Source organism: Salmo salar, chromosome 27 (genome assembly GCF_965601325.2).
Source record: "Salmo salar chromosome 27, fSalSal1, whole genome shotgun sequence".
NCBI lineage: Eukaryota > Metazoa > Chordata > Actinopteri > Salmoniformes > Salmonidae > Salmo > Salmo salar.
Window position 1 is genome coordinate 35,731,922 of NC_138317.1, and position 25,324 is coordinate 35,757,245.

The following is a 25,324-nucleotide window of genomic DNA, read 5'->3' on the forward strand; positions in this document are numbered from 1 at the left end:
ACCCTGGGATCACTCACTGCTCATAAAGCACCCTGGGATCACTCACTGCTCATAAAGCACCCTGGGATCACTCACTGCTCATAAAGCACCCTGGGATCACTCACTGCTCATAAAGCACCCTGGGATCACTCACTGCTCATAAAGCACCCTGGGATCACTCACTGCTCATAAAGCACCCTGGGATCACTCACTGCTCATAAAGCACCCTGGGATCACTCATAAAGCACCCTGGGATCACTCACTACTCATAAAGCACCCTGGGACCACTCATAAAGCACCCTGGGATCACTCACTACTCATAAAGCACCCTGGGATCACTCACTACTCATAAAGCACCCTGGGATCACTCACTACTCATAAAGCACCCTGGGATCACTCACTACTCATAAAGCACCCTGGGATCACTCACTACTCATAAAGCACCCTGGGATCACTCACTGCTCATAAAGCACCCTGGGATCACTCACTGCTCATAAAGCACCCTGGGATCACTCACTGCTCATAAAGCACCCTGGGATCACTCACTGCTCATAAAGCACCCTGGGATCTCTCACTGCTCATAAAGCACCCTGCGATCTCTCACTACTCATAAAGCACCCTGAGATCACTCACTACTCATAAAGCACCCTGGGATCTCTCACTACTCATAAAGCACCCTGGGATCTCTCACTACTCATAAAGCACCCAGGGATCACTCACTACTCATAAAGCACCCTGGGATCACTCACTACTCATAAAGCACCCTGGGATCACTCACTACTCATAAAGCACCCTGGGATCACTCACTGCTCATAAAGCACCCTGGGATCACTCACTGCTCATAAAGCACCCTGGGATCACTCACTGCTCATAAAGCACCCTGGGATCACTCACTGCTCATAAAGCACCCTGGGATCACTCACTGCTCATAAAGCACCCTGGGATCACCCACTGCTCATAAAGCACCCTGGGATCACCCACTGCTCATAAAGCACCCTGGGATCACTCACTACTCATAAAGCACCCTGGGATCACTCATAAAGCACCCTGGGATCACTCATAAAGCACCCTGGGATCACTCACTACTCATAAAGCACCCTGGGATCACTCACTACTCATAAAGCACCCTGGGATCACTCATAAAGCACCCTGGGATCACTCATAAAGCACCCTGGGATCACTCATAAAGCACCCTGGGATCACTCATAAAGCACCCTGGGATCACTCATAAAGCACCCTGGGATCACTCATAAAGCACCCTGGGATCACTCATAAAGCACCCTGGGATCACTCATAAAGCACCCTGGGATCACTCATAAAGCACCCTGGGATCACTCATAAAGCACCCTGGGATCACTCATAAATCACCCTGGGATCACTCATAAAGCACCCTGGGTCACTCACTCTCATAAAGCACCCTGGGATCACTCACTGCTCATAAAGCACCCTGGGATCACTCACTGCTCATAAAGCACCCTGGGATCACTCACTGCTCATAAAGCACCCTGGGATCTCTCACTGCTCATAAAGCACCCTGGGATCTCTCACTGCTCATAAAGCACCCTGAGATCACTCACTACTCATAAAGCACCCTGGGATCACTCACTACTCATAAAGCACCCTGGGATCACTCACTGCTCATAAAGCACCCTGGGATCACTCACTGCTCATAAAGCACCCTGGGATCACTCACTGCTCATAAAGCACCCTGGGATCTCTCACTACTCATAAAGCACCCTGGGATCACTCACTACTCATAAAGCACCCTGGGATCACTCACTACTCATAAAGCACCCTGGGATCACTCATAAAGCACCCTGGGATCACTCATAAAGCACCCTGGGATCACTCATAAAGCACCCTGGGATCACTCATAAAGCACCCTGGGATCACTCATAAAGCACCCTGGGATCACTCATAAAGCACCCTGGGATCACTCATAAAGCACCCTGGGATCACTCATAAAGCACCCTGGGATCACTCATAAAGCACCCTGGGATCACTCATAAAGCACCCTGGGATCACTCACTGCTCATAAAGCACCCTGGGATCACTCACTGCTCATAAAGCACCCTGGGATCACTCACTGCTCATAAAGCACCCTGGGATCTCTCACTGCTCATAAAGCACCCTGGGATCTCTCACTGCTCATAAAGCACCCTGGGATCTCTCACTGCTCATAAAGCACCCTGGGATCTCTCACTACTCATAAAGCACCCTGGGATCACTCACTACTCATAAAGCACCCTGGGATCACTCACTGCTCATAAAGCACCCTGGGATCACTCACTGCTCATAAAGCACCCTGGGATCACTCACTGCTCATAAAGCACCCTGGGATCACTCACTGCTCATAAAGAACCCTGGGATCTCTCACTACTCATAAAGCACCCTGGGATCACTCATAAAGCACCCTGGGATCACTCATAAAGCACCCTGGGATCACTCATAAAGCACCCTGGGATCACTCACTACTCATAAAGCACCCTGGGATCACTCACTGCTCATAAAGCACCCTGGGATCACTCACTGCTCATAAAGCACCCTGGGATCACTCACTGCTCATAAAGCACCCTGGGATCACTCACTGCTCATAAAGCACCCTGGGATCACTCACTGCTCATAAAGCACCCTGGGATCACTCACTACTCATAAAGCACCCTGGGATCTCTCACTACTCATAAAGCACCCTGGGATCACTCACTGCTCATAAAGAACCCTGGGATCTCTCACTACTCATAAAGCACCCTGGGATCACTCATAAAGCACCCTGGGATCACTCATAAAGCACCCTGGGATCACTCACTACTCATAAAGCACCCTGGGATCACTCACTACTCATAAAGCACCCTGGGATCACTCACTGCTCATAAATCACCCTGGGATCACTCACTGCTCATAAAGCACCCTGGGATCACTCACTGCTCATAAAGCACCCTGGGATCACTCACTGCTCATAAAGCACCCTGGGATCACTCACTGCTCATAAAGCACCCTGGGATCACTCACTGCTCATAAAGCACCCTGGGATCTCTCACTACTCATAAAGCACCCTGGGATCTCTCACTACTCATAAAGCACCCTGGGATCTCTCACTACTCATAAAGCACCCTGGCATCACTCACTACTCATAAAGCACCCTGGCATCACTCACTACTCATAAAGCACCCTGGGATCTCTCACTACTCATAAAGCACCCTGGGATCTCTCACTGCTCATAAAGCACCCTGGGATCTCTCACTGCTCATAAAGCACCCTGGGATCTCTCACTGCTCATAAAGCACCCTGGGATCTCTCACTGCTCATAAAGCACCCTGGGATCTCTCACTGCTCATAAAGCACCCTGGGATCACTCACTGCTCATAAAGAACCCTGGGATCTCTCACTACTCATAAAGCACCCTGGGATCACTCATAAAGCACCCTGGGATCACTCATAAAGCACCCTGGGATCACTCACTACTCATAAAGCACCCTGGGATCACTCATAAAGCACCCTGGGATCTCTCACTACTCATAAAGCACCCTGGGATCACTCACTACTCATAAAGCACCCTGGGATCACTCACTACTCATAAAGCACCCTGGGATCACTCACTACTCATAAAGCACATGTAGAACTTATTTTATTATTAAAAAAAACATAAAATACCGTCAAATAAAAAAAATGTATACTGTGATATGGTATTTTGTCCATTTCGCCCAGCCCTACTACATTTTCATTTCTAGTCTCATATATGGCTCTTGTCTAAAACAATAGGTCGCTACTTTACGTTTATAATGAATCATAGCATTGTCTGACCTGCAGTTTTATTGTCATGAGAGCCAGCTGTTTGGATACAGTTGAAATCCCTGACTGACTAGATAACTTGCACAAACTCTCCAAACTCTAACATTTGAAATCGCTGGTGATTTTATAATATTGCTTATTTGTCATTTCAACAAACGTTTATTCCTACACAGTGATGGATCGATACAATGATGTGAAGATTCTTCTGAAAACCTGGGAGCAGTCATTTGTTCAAGAACATCAAAGAAAGCCCAACAAGGTACTCTATGTTATCTATCTGTAATGAACTATTCAATGATCATGTATTACTCACCAGACACCTACAGTAACTAACTCATATCGTCTTCCTCACTGTTGTGTCCTATTATTCAGGGTGATATTGACGGAGCTCCAGAAGAGGCCAAAAGTAAGTACATGCCAATATTTTAACTGGCTGAAAAATCAGAACTGAAACACAGGGGAGAAATGTTGCTGTTCTCTGGCCTGTGTTCATTGGTTATCACCATAGCAAAACATTTAGCAACCGATTTAATAAAAACACAAAACGTTTCTTATTGGACAAATTCAGGTAGGTCCCTCCCTCCCTGTTTTGGCCGGGTTGCTTCAGTTTGCTGCCTACTGAATTGGACTCAGGTATTCTTCTATAATTCATTTCAGTTACTAAAATGCATTGCTTTGAGTTTTGTGTTTCTGTGTGTGTTTCACAGAGCTCTACAAAGAATATCGAACACTCAAGCAAGCAAAAGAAAACAGCAGCAATGGGCATACAGACCCAACACCAACTGCACAGACTCAGTCATCTGAGAAGGTAGGTTATGTTCAGTGGAATTATATTGTTATAACACTTGTCATCCACATTTATTAGTTAACTGTGTTTAAAGGGGCAATATGTGATTTTTTTTCATACATTTTTAAAAAAACCTTTAAATGAATGATACATACCCATTCACCACTTTGTTAACCGAAAGGTTGCTGGATTGAATCCCCGAGCTGACAAGGTAAAAATCTGTTCTGCCCTGAACAAGGCAGTTAACCCTCCGTTCCCCGGTAGGCCGTAATTGAATATAAGAATTTGTTCTTAACTGACTTGCCTAGTTAAATGTATTATTATTTTTGTTGTTGAAGAATACCCTTTTTTAATATGTTTTCTCTTTGAAGGAATCCGATTGCTGGGGCACTCACCTGAACCGTAAGAGCATGCCGGTGGCTGCCCCCAAACTGACGCTGACGCCCAAGGACAGGGAGTCCCTCCAAGCCTCGGCCCAGTACTTTGGCATGAAGCTCAAGTCAAACGTGGGAGCTCTAACAAAGGTACAGTCTGTGTGTAGTTTGGCTGTGTCTAGTACCACACGTTGCTTTTAGCAAACTCTGTTGCATACATTTGATTTTGCATCCATAGACCAAGACTGTTAATATAAAATGCAAACTGCAATTGCTAGTTAACGTGATGATGGAGATGTGGGGAATTTGGACCTCTGCCATTTTGAATATATACATTTTTCCTGCGCTATAAACTGTTTCTAGGAGAGACCGGTTTCTCTGAAGAAGTCGTTCACGCCACGTCGAACACCTCTGAAGTCCTGGAAAGACGGCCAGAGCCCAAACCCTGCAGCTGGTGCTGCAGGCAGCGATACACTGTTATCCCCTCTGCTAAAGCCAGCCAACACACGTCCACACCTTCTGGCCTGTCCAGTGCAGACGGGGACAGAACACCCACAGCAGCCGCCGCAGGAGCCCTTTGAGCCATTACCAGCCTTCACACCCTCCAAGCTGTGGTCTCCTGCAGCGGGGGCATCCTCATCAGACAGACAGGCAGGAAGCAGGGCCCAGCAGCTCAGACAGACCTTCACCAAGAGGCTGACCTCTGTAGACAGCAGCTGGCTCGAGAGATGTCAGGTGTTTGACGAGGTGGGTATCGTGGAGAAGCCCGTTGTGGGTAATTTGTCTCTCGCCGTGGTGTCGGCGGTAGGTTCACCGCAGGCCAAAGGGGGAGGCGTTGGTGAGGGAGAGAACCCAGGACGTGCCGCCAGTTCCTTTGTCATACCTTCCAGGCAGACCGAAGGGACAACTCTCCTGGGGGAGAGGACTTCCAAGAGTACCATGCCACAGGATCTGCCTTTTTCAGACGAGCAACAGCCCAAAATTGGTTGTGGCGTAACGTCTGCAGCAGACCCAGCCAGTCTGCGGTCCACTGGACAACGCTCCTCATTAGGGTCTGGCTCCGGAGAGGGAAAGGATGGAGAAACCAGACCAGGTCTCAGAGGACAGGCCGAGGGCGGAACTTCAGAAGAGACAGCCGTCGGCGCCACCACCGCCAAGAAATCTCGAGCAAGGGCCAGAAAAGGCCGGGTAGGAAGGGTTGAAGAGGAGGCGGAGGTGTCGACGCAGCCACCACAGCAGGCCGAGGGTGACGAGCTTGGGACGGAGAAGAAAGGTACGAAGAAAAAGGGCCAAAAGAGGCAAAGGGACCACGCCACATATGGAGAGAACCCTGATGACACAGAGAAAGAGGGGGCGGTGAAAAAGAGGAGGAGAACCAAAAAGGTTACAGAGGCTACAGCTGATGGCAGGAGTCCTAAAAAAGCCCCCAGAGCGAGGAAGAAGAAGGCTCAGACGGGTGATGGAAATGCTAGCGAGCAGGAGAATGGTGACGTCACAGAGAAGGAAGCAGTGAAGCAGAAACCAAGGGTTCCACAGGAGAACCTCCTAGGAGAGGTGGATGAGGAAGATGTCAAAGCTGCCAGGAACAGAGGGAGCAACACAATGAGACCTAAGTGGGTTATACTCTATATTACCCTTAGACTACTAATATATTTCATCAATCAATATTATTTAGATTGACAAATTGATCTATGCACTCTCGAGAGCCCCTTTTTTTAAATACATATTCCTCATTGACTGTAATTATCATAACTATCTTATTTTTAATAATCTAATTGTTTTGTATTAATGTGATTTTTCTTTCGCACCATTCATCTGTCCAGACCCACCAAGAACTCGGACTGTAACTTTGTAAAGATCAACCTGAAAAATAAGTCTCATGTCAAAGGATACGCATGTAGGGGCTCTGGCCTACGGAAGCAGGTAAGGAAACTACTACAGTTGGTACATACAGAGCATTCAGAAAGTATTCAGACCCCTTGACTTTTTCCACATTTTGTTACGTTACAGCCTTATTCTAAAATGTATTAAATCGTTTTTTTTTTTACCTTCATCAATCTACACACTACCCCATAATGACAAAGCAAATTGTTTGCAAATGTATAAAAAAATGAAATTTTACATAAGTATTCAGACCCTTTACTCAGTACTTTGTTGAAACACCTTTGGCAGCGATTACATGCTCGAGTCTTCTTGGGTATGACGCTACAAGCTTGGCACACCAGTATTTGGGGAGTTTCGCCCATTCTTCTCTGCAGATCCTCTCAAGCTCTGTCTGGTTTGATGGGGAGCGTCACTGCACAGCTATTTTCAGGTCTCTCCAGAGATGTTTGATCGAGTTCAAGTCCGGGCTCTGGCTGGGCCACTCAAGGACATTCAGAGACTTGTCCCATTTCTGCGTTGTCTTGGCTGTGTGCTTAGGGCCGTTGTCCTGTTGGAAGGTGAACCTTCACCCCAGTCAGAGGTCCTGAGCGCTCTGGAGCAGGTTTTAATCAATGATCTCTCTGTACTTTACTCCGTTCATCTTTGCCTTGATCCTGACTAGTCTCTCAGTCCTTGCCCCTGAAAATATCTCCACAGCATGATGCTGCCACCACCATGCTTCACCGTAGAGATTGTGCGAGGTTTCCTCCAGATGTGACGCTTGGCATTCAGGCCAAAGAGTTCAATCTTGGTTTCATTAGACCAGATAATCTTGTTTCTCATGGTTTGAGAGTCCTTTTGGTGCCTTTTGGCAAACTCATAGTGGGCTGTCATGTGCCTTTTACTGAGGAGTGGCTTCTGTCTGGCCACTCTACAGTAAAGGCCTGGTTGGTGGAGTGCTGCAGAGATGGTTGTCCTTTTGGAATGTTCTCCCATTTCCACAGAGGAACTCTGGAGCTCTGTCAGAGTGACCATCGGGTTTCTAAAACCTGTTTTCGCTTTGTCGTTCTGGGTTATTTTGTGTACAATTGAATACATTTTAGAATAAGGCTGTAACGTAACAATGTGGAAAAAGTCAAGGGGTCTGAATACTTTACAGCATACAGTCCCTGTCTAGGAAGACTATAATATATATATATATATATAATATATTATATATATATATATATATATATATAATAATATATATATAAATATATAATATATATATATATATATAAGCACATTTTCTCCTGTTTTTGCTCTGTTTCAGTTGACCATGGAGAAGTTCCAGCTAAAGGGGGAGAGGTTTGGAGGACCAGACTCAAGGTTTAGAGGGGGAAGAGGCAGAGGAGGGTTTAGAGGCGGCTTCGGAGGGTTCAATCGTCCAGGGGACACCTGCTTCAAGTGCGGAGGCACAGGACACTGGGCTATGAACTGCAAGGGCAGAGGTGAGAGGTTACAGGACAGACAGTACATGGCGTGTGACGACTGAAGCTGTGGTAGCTAAATTGGCTTGTTTAGATGAGTGGTTCTTCAGGAACTAGTTTCATTGACCACATCACGGTTGTCTTTATGCATAAGAAATACTGTGCTAAAGCGTTTTCTTTGATGCACCTGGGGTCTGTTGAGGAAGGTGCAACATTGCAGAACGTTCAGTTGGAAATGTATTTTGCTCAACAGATCTGATTCGCTGTCCTTTACATGTGCAAGAGTCATTTTCATCTTTTGAATGCTTCTCCCTACTGAATACATCCCTGTATCCTGTGAATTTTATATATTCTAATATTTAACCTGTTGTGCCCTTCCTGTTTCCAGTTGCAGCTCCAGTAGACAGTGCTGCTGCTGATGAGGCATCTGCGGTTGAGGAGCCCTTCGAACTGCCAACCTTGGAAGAAGTTGCCCGGGCAACGGGAACTCTGCGTTCCGAGCCTCGGGGTATGCTATTGTCACCCCGTCTGGCGATGAGATCTACATTAGTGAAAATGTTGAGGCAGGCAGATTCTCCCCTCAATCTCAATCAAAATATCCCCAAGGGTGCACCCCAAATGGCACCCTATTCCTTATATAGTGCACTACTTTTGTCCTTAGCCCTATGTGCGATGGTCAAAGCTAGGGCACTATTAAGGGAATAGGGTGCTGTTTGGGACATATAAACAGTGCATTCGGAAAGTATTCAGACCCCTAGACTTTTTACACCTTTTGTTACGTTACAGCCTTTTTCTAAAATGCATTAAATAAACAATTTTCCTCGTCTAGCTACACACAATACCCCATAATGACAAAGCAAAAACAGGTTTTTAGAAAATGTTGCATGTTTATTAAAGATGTAAAACAGATACCTTATTTATATAAGTATTCGGACCCTTTGCTATAAGACTTGAAATTGAGCTCAGGTGGGCATCCTGTTTTCATTGATCATCCTTGATGTTTCTACAACTTGATTGGAGTCCTTCTGTGGTAAATTCAATTGATTGGACATGATTTGGAAAGGCACACACCTGTCTATATAAGGTCCCATAGTTGACAGTGCATGTCAGAGCAAAAACCAAGCCATGAGGTCGAATGAATTGTCCGTAGTTCTCCGAGACAGGATTGTGTCAAGGCACAGATCTGGGGAAGGGTACCAAAACATTTCTACAGCATTGAACGTCTCCAAGAACACAGTGTCCTCCATCATTCTTAAATGGAAGAAGTTTGGAACCACCAAGCCTCTTCCTAGAGCTGGACGTCCGGCCAAACGTAGCAATTGGGGGAGAAGGGCCTTGGTCAGGGAGGTGACCTAGTACCCAATGGTCACTCTGACAGAGCTCCAGAGTTCCTCTGTGGAGATGGGAGACTCTTCCAGAAGGACTGAATGCCCTTGAGTGGCCCAGCCAGAGCCTGGACTTGAACCCGATTGAACATCTCTGGAGATACCTGAAAATAGCTGTGCAGCGACACTCCCCATCAAACCAGACAGAGCTTGAGAGGATCTGCAGAGAAGAATCGGAGAAACTCCCCAAATACTGGCGTGCCAAGCTTGTAGCGTCATACCCAAGAAGACTTGAGCATGTAATCGCTGCCAAAGGTTCTTCAAGAAGGTACTCAGTGATGGGGTCTGAATACCTGTGTAAATGTGATATTTTTATTTGAGTACGGTATTTAAAAAATATTGTAATTTTTTTAAACATTTGCCAACAATTCTAAAAATCTGTTTTGCTTTGTCATGGGGTATTGTGTGTAGATGAGGGGGGGAAAAACTATTTAATCAATTTTAGAATAAGGCTGTAACGTAACAATGTGGAAAAAGTCAAGGGGTCTGAATACTTTCCGAATGCACTGTACTTTGAGGCATCACAATAAGATAAATAGACAACTTAGAAGTTGGACCAATCATAATCTTCTCCATACACTCACTGACTTTGATAAGGGGCATTTTTCCAGTGTATCTGTCAGCAGTAACTATTTCACCCAAGTCCAGCTCCCTTCAGTTGCCCAGAACATCTGTTTCAGCAGTAGAGACATAACCTAACGTTATGACTGTAACTACTATTTCCTGAAGGAGGGAAATTAGTTACAACCTACTATGGGGAGTTGCACTCACGACTTCAGTTGAAGGATCTACAATCCCGACTGACAAGGCCAATGAAATCCACACCTCGCTGGAAGCCCCGCCTACCACAGGCGATAAGCGTGAGGCTCGGATTCATTCTTTTAATTTAATACCGCTCTTCACCGAGCCCAGGAGCAGGCGGTGCGGGGCCAAACAGATGTTGTACCTTGTTTCCCTCCTCCAGGGAACAGTAGTTATAGTCATAACGTTACATTCCCTTTCAGTCAGTCAACTTTGGTACAACATACTGTAGAGAAATAGAATTTCGCCCCAAGCCGACCCCAACGGATACTAAATGAAACACCACCCAGACCTGACCCCGCCAGATGCGACAATCTGGGTATTACGCACACGGCACGCTGCCTAGTTACTTTCCCCTGTCCCAGCCATAAGCACCCTGTGGGCTACGCTGGGGCCAGTGACATCCAAGAGAGAACCACACAACAGTGATGTCCAACTCAACCCTTTAAACAACGCCCAAGACGCTGCCAGACCCCTGGTGGAGTGGGTGCATTCACCGCTAGGTAACCTTTGCCCCTAGCAAAACAGACAAAAAGTTGGTCACATAACCGGATATCCCGGGTCTGTTCAAGGTCTCTTTGAGTAGCCTCCCATAACCGGCGGCAGAGCTCGCAGCAGCCGGGTTGGGCGCAGGCAGCCACCACATACCCCACGCCCAGGCGACCACCTAATCCATCTTCGCTTCCTGCACCTCGGTCCCAGCCGAGGTACTGGCATCCGGGAAAGGAAAGTCCGCATCGGTAATTACAAGCTTCCTCAAGAATACTACACGTCTTTTCGGGGAGATTTCCGCAGTACACTGTCGTCTCAGTCGTTTTCTTAGTCATCTTACTCGTTGCACCAGAAAATTTGAAGAATAACTACCGTAAATTCCAGACTATAAGCCGCAACTTTTTTCCCAGGCTTTGAACCTCGCGGCTTAAACAATGACGTGGCTAATATATGGATTTTTATATGGATTCTGTGACGTGCTCAGTTTTTTGGCGGCATGAAGCTTTCATTAGACCAATGAAATTGCCGAACGGGTTAAGGTCAAACAACTTTTTTGTTTACTGTTTAGATTAAATCGAGCGCTCTCAAACTTCCCATCATTCTGATTACGGTAGTCATTTTGTCACCCTCATCATGGCAAAGACACAGAGAAATGCATATGATGCAACTTTCAAGTTGAAGGCGATTGATCTGGCTGTTGGAAAAGGAAATAGAGCTGCTGCACGGGAGCTTGGTCTTAATGAGTCGATGATAAGACGTTGGAAACAGCAGCGTGAGGAATTGACTCAGTGCAAAAGGACAACTAAAGCTTACTGCAAATTTTTTTGTTACAAGCCGTGTTTCGTTAAAGCCTGTGTAAAGTTCATTTGTTTCAATGTACCGGTAGGCACCTGCGGCTTATTTATGTAAAAAAAAAAATATATATATATTTAATTCAGTGGGTGCGGCTTATATTCAGGTGCGCTTAATAGTCCGGAAATTACGGTAATTGTTTGATTAGAAAACTTATGAGAACAAGTACACACAACGTCCAGGGGTGAGCAGCTGCACACAAGCCTAAGGTCACCATGCGCAATGCCAAGCTAGTGAGCATTACACATGGTGATCTTAGGCTTGTGTGTAGCTGCTCGGCCGTGGAAACCCATTTTATGAAGCTCAGGACGAACAGTTATTGTGCTGACGCACTTCAGCACTTGGCGGTCCCATTCTGTGAGCTTGTGTGGCCTACCAATTCGCAGTTGAGCCGTTGTTGCTCATAGATGTTTCCCCTTCACAATAACAATAACAGCACTTACAGTTGACCGGGGCAGCTCTAGCAGGGAAGAAACTTTACGAACTGACTTGTTGGAAAGGTGGCATCCTATGACAGTGCCACGTTGAAAGTCATTGAGCTCTTCAGTATGGCCATTCTACTGCCAATGTTTGTCTATGGAGATTGCATGGTTGTGTGCTCGATTTTTATACACCTGTCAGCAACGGGTGTAGGTGAAATAGCCGAATCCACTAATTTGAAGGGGTGTCCACATACTCTGTGTGTGTGTGTGTGTGTACATACATATACATACACACACACACACACACACACACACCCATACAATAGTATGTCAAGAGACTTAAGTGGGTAAAATGTCACTGCTAAGACCAATCAGGTATGGTCCCCACGGAAACGATCAACGCTCGGGTTACGTCCCAAATGGCACCCTATTGCCTATAGAGTGCCCAGGGCTCTGGTTGAGAGTAGTGCACTATGTAGGGAATAGGGTGCCATTTGGGGCGTACGTGGAGTGAAATACCGCTCCACACACAGATGATGTCCAGCGAAAGTCAGAGTGATTGCGCAGGCAGAAACCGAGGCCCCTGTAAGCCTAAAAAAGTAGATGTGCATAACAGCTCCTACACTGTCTGGCTAGGCAATGATGTCATGCTACTAAACTAACCTGCATGCCAAAAGGTCAAAGAGCTCATGCTTACCCCCCTGCAATTCTCTCACTCCGGTTACTTCCTCCCTGTTCCCTGCCCATAACAACTGATTTAGGTTCAGTTTCTCCCGACTCCAATTCAAACCTCAGTCATAACGAACTCCACGCCAAAGCTAACCCCAGACCTGTGGAGGATGATCTAATTAATGACATCTGTGTACATGAGGTCCCTCTGTGTGGATCCCAAATGACACCCTTTTCCATTTTATAATGCATTACTTTTGACCAGGGCCTATAGGGCTCTGGTCAGAAGTAGTATACAATTTCGGATGCATACTATGTCTCTCATTATTACACAGTGGCGCCCCCCAGTGTTAAAGAGGAGAATGAGGGTCTGGGGGAGAAGCAGGAGGATGGTGGTGATGAGGTCTTGTTGAATGTGATCAGGCCAGATTACGAGCGCAAGCTCCCTCCGTCCCCCATGCAGCCCCTCTACCCCCTAGGGGAGGACGGCAAAGTACAAGGTACCCCGTTTTTAAAATACAATTATTTCATGAATGAATCTAAACTAATCAACCAGTACAGTATGATTTATACTCCTTTTGACTTCCAACTAAATTTTGTTTCTGCAGCGGTGCCCTCTGAAGTTAAGGAAGCACTTAAAGACTTTGGGTACAAGTCTTTCAGACCAGGGCAGGAACAGGCCATCATGAGAATTCTATCAGGTATGCAGGAAGAGGATAAAACAGTGTTTCATTTAGTTAGTACCTCAGTTAAGTGATATACATGAGAAGATGTACAGCTCCTGTAAGTTGCTTTGAATAAGAGTGTCTGCTAAATTACTCCAATAAATGTAATGACTAAATGTAAGTAGTTGCTTTCCTACATGTATGTTTTTTGTTTGTTACAAGCAGGGCTCCCACCCACTTTAACTCCCTCTGTGTGTGGTGTCTTGGGGGGGGGGGGGTTAGGAGCTGAACAAACGACACATTTACTTTGTAAGATACAATATAACTTTATTGTCCATCGTTTTTTCTATTCTATTCTCTTCAGGTCTGTCCACGCTAGTGGTGCTCTCTACGGGCATGGGCAAGTCTCTGTGCTACCAGCTGCCTGCCTACCTCTATGCCCAGAGATCTAACAGTATCACTCTGGTGGTGTCACCACTGGTGTCGCTTATGGATGATCAGGTAACGCCCCCCCCATATCTGTGGCCCCCTAGGTAACGCCCCCCCCCGCCCCCCCCATATCTGTGGCCCCCTAGGTAACGCCCCCCCCCCATATCTGTGGCCCCTAGGTAACGCCCCCCCCCCCCATATCTGTGGCCCCTAGGTAACGGCCCCCCCCCATATCTGTGGCCCCTAGGTAACGCCCCCCCTATATCTGTGGCCCCTAGGTAACGCCCCCCCCCCCCATATCTGTGGCCCCTAGGTAACGCCCCCCCCCCCCCCCCCCCATATCTGTGGCCCCTAGGTAACGCCCCCCCCCCCCATATTTGTAGCCCCTAGGTAACGCCCCCCCATATCTGTGGCCCCTAGTTATACAACACCTTATTGATACAGACACTGTCTTGTGAATGTCTCAAAATAATTGATTTGAATGAAATACTGACAGAAAATGATTTTCTCTCCTTAGCTTTCTGGACTCCCATCCAAGCTGAAAGCGGTTGCCATTCACTCCAATATGTCTAAAAAACAGAGAGAGGTTGCCATTGAGAAGGTACTGTTTTTCTCTTTCAATCCGCTTAGTTAAACTATACTCGCTCTAGGCCTAAACCTTAGCGGTTTCTGCTTTTGCGTAATGTTTAACTGCATTGATCATTTTTGTTTCCTGCATTTGGTGTGTGTGTGTGTGTGTGTGTGTTACCTCCAGGTGCACATTTGTATGTGTTGTGTGATACCACTACAAGGATGTCAGTCATATTTGCATTGCTGTTGATGTCGTATCTATTGTGATCTGCATGATGACAGTTTTCTGCTGTGTGTGTGTGTGTCCTCCAGGTTAAGGCAGGTGAGGTCCATGTCCTGCTCCTGTCCCCTGAGGCGTTGGTAGGTGGAGGTCACTCTGGCTCTGGCTGTCTTCCCCCAGCTGACCAGCTCCCCCCGGTGGCCTTCGCCTGTATCGACGAGGCCCACTGTGTCTCAGAGTGGTCACACAACTTTAGGCCCTGCTACCTGCGTCTCTGCAAGGTGAGCTCTGATGACCACTTCATTCATAGATAGATATCCTAACCCACCATTTGGGGGACACTTTTTTATTAAATGCAAGGGGAGTTTTTTCCACAGCACTTGCTTCTGTAGAATGAGCCTGTCTCTCACCATAGCTGTAGATGGCTAGCCCATGCGTGCCGTTCTACCTCTCAGAGTGGAAGTGCCCTGTACGTCTCTTTGACCGACTGGGTTTTAATCTGGGTTGTCAGTTAGCTTGCTGAGCTAAAGACCTAGATCCTCAGGTCTAAGGCAAGATTACTGAACACACAAGCATGGTTCACCATACCACCTCCGTTCCATCTCCTAGGTGTTGAGGGACCGTCTGGGCGTGCGATGCCTGTTGGGTCTGACTGCCACCGCCACCCTGTCCACAGCCCTGGACATCGCTCAAAACCTGGGCATCGCTGACCAGGATGGTGTTGCTGTCCGCTCAGCTGCCGTGCCTGACAACCTGCAGCTGTCTGTCTCCATGGACCGAGACAAGGACCAGGTAGGTACATGCCAACCACAAGACAAGGACCAGGTAGGGTACATGCCAACCACAAGACCAGGACCAGGTAGGGTACATGCCAACCACAAGACCAGGACCAGGTAGGGTACATGCCAACCACAAGACCAGGACCAGGTAGGGTACATGCCAACCACAAGACCAGGACCAGGTAGGGTACATGCCAACCACAAGACCAGGACCAGGTAGGGTACATGCCAACCACAAGACCAGGACCAGGTAGGGTACATGCCAACCACAAGACCAGGACCAGGTAGGGTACATGCCAACCACAAGACCAGGACCAGGTAGGGTACATGCCAACCACAAGACCAGGACCAGGTAGGGTACATGCCAACCACAAGACCAGGACCAGGTAGGGTACATGCCAACCACAAGACCAGGACCAGGTAGGGTACATGCCAACCACAAGACCAGGACCAGGTAGTGTACATGCCAACCACACACACAAACAATGGAGTTTGCAATTTAATCCAATTTAATTGTTTCCATTGTGCCAGGAAAGCCCAATCAAGTACAGCTAAAGTATTTGAAAGAAAACAAATGAAATTTGAACCCAGGTGTGATGCTGTTCGTCCTGTCTCCTGTCCAGGCCCTGGTGTGTCTGCTGAAGGGGGAGCGGTTTGGGTCTCTGGAGTCCGTCATCATCTACTGCACCAGGAGAGAGGAGACGACCCGTATATCGGCCCTGCTCAGGACCTGCCTGCAGGGGGTGCTGTTGAAGGAGTCTAACCGTACAGCTAGTCAGGAGGCAGACGACAACCCTGTAGGGAAGAAGAAGAAAGCTTTGGGTACCTGTCTGTCTCGGTTTGGCTGGAGCTGTGTTGATTGGGATGTATTATTTATAAACTGGGTGGTTAGAGCCCTGATTGCCTGACAGCTGTGGTATATCAGACCGTATACCATGGATATGACAAAATATTTATTTTTACTGCTCTAATTATGTTGAGAACCACTTTATAATAGCAATAAGGCACCTCGGGGGTTCATGGTATATGGCCAATATACTCCGATGCATTGTGCCTAAGAACAGCCCTTAGCCGTGATATATTTTTTAAATATTTAATCTTTATTTAACTAGGCAAGTCGGTTAAGAAGAAATTCTTATTTACAATGACAGCCTAGGAACAGTGGGTTAACTGCCTTGTTCAGGGGCAGAACGACAGATCTTTACCTTGTCAGCTCGGGGATTCGATCCAGCAACCTTTCGGTCATTGGCCCAACGCTCTAACCACTAGGCTACCTGGCTGTATATCACACCCCCTCGTGCCTTATTGCTTAAATATTTTATTGGGATATTGATATTTACAGAAGTCTAGGTAAAGGGCTGAATCCTGTCTTGAATGATACGCTGATGACAATGGGGAAAATTGACAATTTGTGTTGCTCTGATGCCGTTGTCAAAAAGTCTCATCAAAGTGCTAGGATCAGTTTTCCCTTTTAGATCATATTGAATCAGATTATATAGATATGGTAGATCAGCATTCCTACTCTGACATGCTGTGTGACTATGGGCCCTGACACCTCTCTCTGCTGTGTGCCCTCAGCCAGGAAGAAGATCCGTAAGCCTCTGAAGTGGATGGCTGAGTCCTACCATGCCGGCATGTCGTCCTCTGAGCGCCGTCGCGTCCAGAACAACTTCATGTGTGGCGAGCTGCGAGTGGTGGTCGCCACGGTAGCCTTCGGCATGGGCCTGGACAAGTCGGACGTGCGCGGCATCGTGCACTACAACATGCCCAAGAGCTTTGAGAGCTACGTGCAGGAGATCGGGAGGGCAGGGAGAGACGGGGTACCAGCCCACTGTCATCTCTTCCTGGATCCTGAGGTTCTGTCTCCTCTCACCTTTTCAGTCGTTATTTATTTCATAGTGTTTATTTACTTTTCATCCAAATTCAAATGTGTTTTGATGACAACGTCTAGTAAGTAATAGTTAAGTGATGAATTGATACTTGGTGAGTAGTGTACAGTGGCTGTGCAACAATACTTTTGTTCGAATTATTAGGTTATTCACAAATAAATCTATGTATTATTCAATAGAGTGCCAAGACATATGATGTGTATGCTCATTATGTTGATTAATCCTACGTTCTTGCCTGGTGTTGTAGGGAGGGGACCTGCATGAGTTGCGGAGGCACATCTATGCGGATACAGTGGACCACTATACTGTGAAGAAGATAGTGCAGAAGGTGTTTCCTCCCTGCAAGTGCAGACAGATCCACCAGAAACAGCAGGACTTAGCCAGGGTAATGTTGGTATACTTACATATTCAACTTTTTCTTCCCTTCTCTCGGTCTACAATCATCGGACATTAACAGCCTATGGCCATTACGTGTACCTCAAGGTTTAGGATTAACAGTTGTTTTATCAAGATGTAGCAGGCACAAACCAAACAGTATTTTTTTTCAATTCTAATCATGTCTTAGACTCAGGAGGAGGTTGACGACTCCGAGATGATGGAACTGATGGACACCTGTGATGAGAACCCAGTTGAAACACCGGAACACACAACGGAGACTGGTCAGAACACCCCTGTCCAGCAGTTGGAACAGGCCAAAGTTCCTACTGAGGATGTATCAACTTTTCAACCACTGGACAGGGAGCAGGAACACCCACCAGAGTCAAGTGTTCCATTTCCCCAGAGAGGGGAGGGCGAAGAGGAGGAGCAGACCGGGGGAGGTGAGGATTGGCCCACGACTAGGGTGTGTCACACCCATGAGAGGGCCATATCTATGCAGGACACTGTGGAAGGCCTGGACATCACTGAGGAAGGTAGGTACCTCACTATACTGGACACAAGTATTTTCTGTCACTTGGTAGTTGACTCAAGGATCAGAAAACCGTAAATATATAATTAGAATGAGATCACACTTTTAATTCAGATTGAGTCTCCTGCCTTTTCTTCAGATATCAGACTGTATTTTACAATCGACTTAAAGTGATTGAAGTTATATCACTGTGTGTCAGGTTTGGAGACTCTGCTGTGCTACCTGGAGCTGCACCCTCAACAGTGGGTAGAGCTGCTCCACCCCACCCTCTCCACCTGTAAGATGGTCTGTTACAACGGCCCGCATCAACTCCGCAAACTCACCAAAATGTAGGACAACATCACAAAACCAGGGTCATAGAAAAACATGTTTAAAAGTTTTCTTATTCGACAAGTTCTGCAAAGTCAATCTCAACACCTGGCCAGTCTGTTACAGTAGACTGTTACAGTAGACTGTTACAGTAGACTGTTACAGTAGACTGTTTAGCTGTTTGCTAGGTTGTGTTTTTATATGTAGGTGTGTATTTCATACTCCTGATGTTATTTTGGTCCAGTAAAGGCAGTGGGACATGTGATCGGTTTGGTGTTTTCATGTACAGGCAATAGATGACTAATGTTTACAATGTGCTTAAACTGTTTTGGTGTAAGTAAGTAATGTTTACAGTACCAGTCAAAAGTTTGGACAAACCTATTCATTCAAGGATTTTTCTTTATTTTGACTATTTTCTACATTGTAGAATAATATTAAAGACATCAAAACTATGAAATAATATGTATGAAATCATGTAGTAACCAAAAAAGTGTTAAACAAATCAAAATATATTTTACATTTTACATTCTTCAACGTAGCCGCCCTTTGCCTAGATGACAGCTTTGCACACTCTTGGCATTCCCTCAACCAGCTTCACCTGGAATGTTTTTCCAACCATTTTTAAGGAGTTCCCACATATGCTGAGCATTTGTTGCCTGCTTTTCCTTCACTCTGCTGTCCAACTCATCCCAAACCATCTCAATTGGGTTGAGGTCGGGTGATTGTGGAGGCCAGGTCATCTGATGCAGCACTCCATCACTCTGCTTCCCATCAAACCAGATGGGATGGCGTATCGCTGCATGTTGTGGTAGCCATGCTGGTTAAGTGTGCTTTGAATTCTAAATAAATCACTGACAATGTCACCAGCAAAGCACCCACACACCATCACACCACCTCCTCCATGCTTCACGGTGGGAACCACACATGCAGAGATCATCCATTCTCTTACTCAGCATCTGACAAAGACGGCGGTTGGAACCAACAAAATGTTTGACTCTTCAGACCAAAGGACAGATTCCCACTGCTCTAATGTCCATTGCTTGTGTTTCTTGGCCCAACTAAGTCTCTTCTTATTGGTGTCCTTTAGTAGTGGTTTCTTTACAGCAATTCGACCATGAAGGCCTGATTCATGCAGTCTCCTCTGAACTGTTGATGTGTCTGTTACTTGAACTCTGTGAAGCATTTATTTGGGCTGCAATTTATGAAGCTGGTAACTCTAATGAACTTCTCCTCTGCAGCAGAGAACTCTGGGTCTTCCTTTCCTTTGGCGGTCCTCGTAAGAGCCAGTTTCATCATAGCGCTTGATGGTTTTTGCGACTGCACTTGAATAAACTTTCAAAGTTCTTAATGTTCTGGATTGACTGACCTTCATGTCTTAAAGTAATGATGGACTGTTGTTTCTCTTTGCTTATTTGAGCTGTTCTTGCCATAATATGGACTTGGTCTTTTACCAAATAGGGCTATCTTCTGTATATCCCCCTACCTTGTCACAACACAACTGATTAGCTCAAATGTGTTAATTTGTGGAATGTCTTTCCTTTTTAACTTTTAACAAGGCACACCTGTTAATTGAAATGCATTCCAGGTGACTACCTCATGAAGATGGTTGAGAGAATGCCAAGAGTGTACAAAGCTGTTATCAAGGCAACGGGTGGCTACTGTGAAGAATCTAAAATCTAACACTTTTTTTGGTTACTACATGATTCCATGTGTTATTTCATAGTTTTGATGTCTTTATTCTATAATGTAGAAAATAGTTAAAATAAAGAAAAACCCTTGAATGAGTAGGTGTGTCCAAACTTTTGACTGGTACTGTATGTTGAGGGGTGGAGTCGGTGTTGTGATGATGGATATGTGTCGTCTGATTGGCAGCTGCCCACCTGTTGCCGTAGTGTTAGCCCGGAAACGGCTGGCAGGGGAGCGAGTGGAGACCTGTGATTCGGTGGACTTTGACGTGGTGGAGGTGGCAGACACTATGGGCTGGCAGCTGGGTCTGGTGAAGAGAGGCCTCCGACAACTACAGTGGGCCACTAACAGAGGTGTGCTTTTATAGTTTAAAAAAAATGCAAACTACAGTGGAGCATTGTCAGAGATGGGTATGATTACAAATATAATATTATTTCGTACAGAATTTAAAGTGTGTGTGTGTTTAGATTTGGATAAAAGAGAGATAATTATACATTCCCGATCTCCATATCATACATCTCCTGTCTTCTCCAGGAGTCTTGGTGGAGTTCTCCAACCTGTCCTTCTACTTCCGTTCCTACGGTGACTTGACCCCAGATGAGATGGACCGGGTGTGTGAGTTCCTGCATGGCAGGGTGGTGGCCCAGGAGAGGACCAAACTGTACCAGCTCAAAGCCTGCTTCAAGGCCTTCCGCAGGTCAGCACCAACCTACACTACACCAGTATTCAGAACTCATACCAACACTAGGTTACTCTCCAACAGTATTATAGCAACAAATGTGACCGTAGAGGAAAATCCTGGTTACCAGAGTTTCATGGCTTTGTAGGGCTATTATTGGAGCTGTTAACCCAATGGTGCTTGAAGTATGTTTAAGACATTGATATTTATAAGACATTTATAGATTAGTATATGCTACTGTATGTCTTTCAGGTGACATACATGTGTATTACTCTTTACTTGGAAAGGTCTCTGCCTGCATTGAGTTCTGCCACACTGTATGTCTCTCTCTCTCTGCAGCGTCGCATACAAGAGCTGCAGTTTCTGCACGGACAAGCTGGACGAGAGCCGAAGCCTGAAGCTGAAAGGGCTTCTGGGGGATTACTTTGACAAGAGGAGAGAACTGGACCTGAGCAGGAAGTTCCAGGAGGAGAAGGATGATGAGGAGGAGGTGTTGTTGAAATGCAAGGTTCGTCTCTCTCCTAAAATTCCCTGATGGTTTTTACCAAATGTAAGTGAAACTAAATCCTTTAGCGAATTCTAACTGTAATAAAGTACCTTTTATAATGAATGACCTAATAGAGCTGAATCTGGTAAGAACAGGACTTTCCCATTTAGAGTAACGTAGTGAGTTTACAATATTTCTACTTTATATTGTCTGTCCTACGTGTAATTGTTCTGTTTTTACTGTATCATTTCACCAGGTCAGACTTCTGCCTGGTAAATGTACTATGCCAATAAAGGTGATTCTGATGGGTTTTGTTGGTCTTCAGATGAAGGACTTCGAGGGTCAGATCAGAGCAGATATTCAGAGTTTCCTGGGCAACCGCAGTGATGAGAAGTTCTCTGGCAGAGCCGTCGCTAGAATATTCTTTGGAATTGGTAAGTTTTCCCATTTTTAAAATGTTTTATTTTGCAAACGCCCAGAACTACTTCAGTGTCTAATAATATAGTATGCTGGCTTCTTGTCACTAGGGGGGTGGCTTGCTTAGTGCCATGTGTCTGAACTGTATGGGCCCAGTTGTGCCAGTCACTTTTATGCAGTCAGTGATGATCATTGATTTTCAATCAGTGTTACATTATGGGGATTAAATTGTCCGACTTGAGCCTACATGATCTAAGGTCATGCAGTCCACTGCACCCTGAAGCCATTGCAGGAGGTTCAATCATTTAGTGTTTTTGCTTGACCCACTCAAACGTGGCCAAAGACTTGACTGGAACCAACTTTGTGGCTGAGTCATAGCTACGGTACAATAGTGTAGGCCTAAGAGTATACAGTGTGATATTTAATTTCTCTGTCTAACCTATTGATTGTAGACATGTTTTCAGTGTGAGGGTGTGATACAGAGGGGGGGTAGATAAAAGTTTATTTGGTGTGACGGATCAGCTAGTCTGAAACACCTTAACACAGGTGAGAGAGGCATGAAATGAAAAGACTGGAGGCAGTGGTTCTGGTTCCTTTTGGATTGTCTCTAAATGGGATTTCTTTCGCCTAACAAAATAGTTCCAGTACAAGGTAGCGTCCAACGCTGAAACGGCATAAAGAAAAAAGTACATAAACTAAGCAGCAGACCAAAAGGCCGTGGCCAAAAAACAACAGACGGCTCCCCTTGTCTTTAGACTATCGTCTCCAAGTCATATTTAGAGGGGGAATGCTTCCCTCTATCAATACCCATAGAGCCAAGGTGCATCAGATGAAGACACTTTCAGTAGGAAAGTCTGACGTCCTCACAGGTCCCCGTGTCTTCTCCCAATCCACCTCGAGCTCATCTCCTGGCACACCTATATAGAGGGAGACACCAAGTCAATTAGTGGGCCCAGGTGTGTACTAATTGGCTTTACACTGAGTACCTATCCCCGGAGGAGGGATAGTATTTTCCTCTGGCTGGTCACTGAAACCTATAAACAATGGCTGCTATATTTACACTGCCAAGTTGAAATAAGACTTGATTTTGGAAAGCCGCTTTAGTAAGTCAACTGGAACACCCTCTATAGTGTTAGTAAGTCAACTGGAACACCCTCTATAGTGTTAGTAAGTCAACTGGAACACCCTCTATAGTGTTAGTAAGTCAACTGGAACACCCTCTATCTTTTGTTTCCAGGAAGTCCATGTTACCCAGCTCAGACCTTCGGCAGGGACAAGAGATACTGGAGAAAATACATCCAGTTTGATTTTAATGAAATCATGCGCATTGCTATTCAGGAGATCATTCGATTCAAGTGATGTAATACCTACTCTATCTAAAAAAGAAAAAGAAGTAAATAATGTAAAACATTTAAAGAAATCTTACCTCAGTTGCATCCATTAACACATTCTTTTATTATTTATAAATGGCTGTTTTATGGTTTCTCTATTTTTTGTTTGTTTGGTATACTGTACATTTCATGTAATGTTCTTTGTATGCCCATTTAATAAAATATATTTTGTATGCAACGTAAGGGTAAGTGCTTGATGTTATTAAAACTTTTGTATGCTCAGGACACTTTGATGAAGGTTGAAAAAGGTTTTCAGTCAATGGTTGACTGAGTTTTACAGTATGGGTCAAGTGCAGTGCATTATTTTAGTAGCTACACTACCGTTCAAAAGTTTGGGGTCACAGAGTTCTAGGCAGAGTTCCTCTGTCCAGTGCCTGTGTTCTTATGCCCATCTTAATCTTTCCTTTTTATTGGCCAGTCAGAGATATGGCTTTTTCTTTGCCACTCTGCCTAGAAGGCCAGCATCCCGGAGTCACCTCTTCACTGTTGACGTTGAGACTGGTGTTTTACGGGTACTATTTAATGAACCTGCCAGTTGAGGACTTGTGAGGTGTCTGTTTCTCAATGTGTATGTTTATTTTATTATCTGAAAAGAATAATGACCATTTGAGAAGTTGTACAGCTGTATTTTTTTTTTTTTTTATAACTCAAGATAATAAACCTTATCTCTTAGTCGACTGAACTTTGTCAGGTAGCATGCATTCACTGTATGGAGAGCTATCTTCAATTGCTTGCTGTCCCTGGCAACCTTGTTGTACGGGAGAGGGTTATCTATGAAACAAAACATTAGAAATAGGAAATTATAATATTGTCTATGGGGAATTGTCGTGGCAAAATGTGAATCAGAATGTGTTATAATGTTAATGTCATTTAAAAAAAAAAAAATGTTTTAACATTTATCAGATTACTGTGTTCTTTTGATAATGTGATGTCACGCTCTAATTTAAGGCTGACAGGTGACAGATTCAGTATACAGTATCTTGCTGATACAGGTCAGAGGTGATCCTCTAGGTGCAGGGATGGGCAATTCCAGTCCTCGAGGGCCTGATTGGTGGCAGTTTTTCTCCAGCTAACACACCTGACTCCAATAATCACCTAATCATGATCTTCAGTTTAGAATGTCATTTGATTAATCAGCTGTGTTTACTGGGGATGGAGAAGAAGTGTGACACCAATCAGGCCCCAGAGGACTGGAGATGTCCACCACTGCGTAGGGGGTTGGCCCACGTGGGGGGAAATGTTGACATGCAAGACAATGGCGCGGCACACTTTCCAGAAAAGTCTCTTTCAATCTAGGGATTTTGTGGCAAAACAGTAATTCTGCTCATAGATTATGCATGTATGAACTACACATTGACACATCCAGCCCAAAGCAGGAGGTTTAAAAAAATACTCGTTTCCAAAGTACTGGAGCGTGTCTTTTAAGTTGATTTGAATTTACAATACAGACATTTTGTAACTCTATTGTTTTGTTACAATAACATACCATAATCAATATTTTCAAGCTGTTGCTACTTAAGTATATTTCCAAATGTAATATTTTTTTTGATGCAATTAGCATATTTCTTTGTTTCTCCCAACTACAAAAAAAACTACAACTTCAGATCCAATTAACAATTGCATAACAGAGAATTCATTCGTGAGCATTAATACTCTCATCTCAATAAGCTCTCTCACTGCAGAATAGACATTTATCCAAATGTCCAATGTTCAAAGTTAAGATTTTGGATAGTTTTTGAGTGGAGTTCCCCTATAGGTTTAAAACATTATCTTTTGGAATTGTTTTCATTAGTCCTCTTGATACAGTTCTAAAATGTATTGTATGTCAGCAGTCAAGTTTCCAAGTTATGGGCCTTTCAAGAAACGGTGTCACCGGCCACGTCCTGATGGCGCTAAATGTTTTTTGGGCAATTTGTTGCATTTTAAAGTTACAACAGAGAAAAGAGACATTTAAATAAAAAGTAATTAGTACCAAAAAAGTGGCACTATTTTCATAGGAAGGCAGAACAGCCAG

The 25,324-nt window shown here is 45.2% G+C and overlaps 1 protein-coding gene across 1 annotated transcript in view; it reads left to right on the forward strand.

The window, feature by feature from the left end:
• LOC106588962 (ATP-dependent DNA helicase Q4) overlaps window positions 1–23,488 on the forward strand; it is a 29,600-nt gene extending 6,112 nt beyond the window's left edge. Inside the window, exons 2-25 of the mRNA XM_082970234.1 lie at window positions 3,942–4,027; window positions 4,141–4,174; window positions 4,476–4,576; window positions 4,927–5,079; window positions 5,293–6,542; window positions 6,753–6,852; window positions 8,105–8,282; window positions 8,650–8,769; window positions 13,218–13,382; window positions 13,491–13,583; window positions 13,912–14,048; window positions 14,494–14,577; window positions 14,859–15,047; window positions 15,376–15,558; window positions 16,169–16,367; window positions 17,124–17,401; window positions 17,682–17,819; window positions 18,000–18,345; window positions 18,541–18,670; window positions 20,523–20,689; window positions 20,871–21,033; window positions 21,355–21,523; window positions 21,828–21,936; window positions 23,157–23,488. Coding sequence (XP_082826360.1) covers window positions 3,944–4,027; window positions 4,141–4,174; window positions 4,476–4,576; window positions 4,927–5,079; window positions 5,293–6,542; window positions 6,753–6,852; window positions 8,105–8,282; window positions 8,650–8,769; window positions 13,218–13,382; window positions 13,491–13,583; window positions 13,912–14,048; window positions 14,494–14,577; window positions 14,859–15,047; window positions 15,376–15,558; window positions 16,169–16,367; window positions 17,124–17,401; window positions 17,682–17,819; window positions 18,000–18,345; window positions 18,541–18,670; window positions 20,523–20,689; window positions 20,871–21,033; window positions 21,355–21,523; window positions 21,828–21,936; window positions 23,157–23,278 — 4,692 coding nt within the window. The 5' untranslated portion in view covers window positions 3,942–3,943 and the 3' untranslated portion in view covers window positions 23,279–23,488. The remainder of the gene's footprint in view (window positions 1–3,941; window positions 4,028–4,140; window positions 4,175–4,475; window positions 4,577–4,926; window positions 5,080–5,292; window positions 6,543–6,752; window positions 6,853–8,104; window positions 8,283–8,649; window positions 8,770–13,217; window positions 13,383–13,490; window positions 13,584–13,911; window positions 14,049–14,493; window positions 14,578–14,858; window positions 15,048–15,375; window positions 15,559–16,168; window positions 16,368–17,123; window positions 17,402–17,681; window positions 17,820–17,999; window positions 18,346–18,540; window positions 18,671–20,522; window positions 20,690–20,870; window positions 21,034–21,354; window positions 21,524–21,827; window positions 21,937–23,156) is intronic.
• The last annotated feature ends 1,836 nt before the right edge of the window (window positions 23,489–25,324 follow it).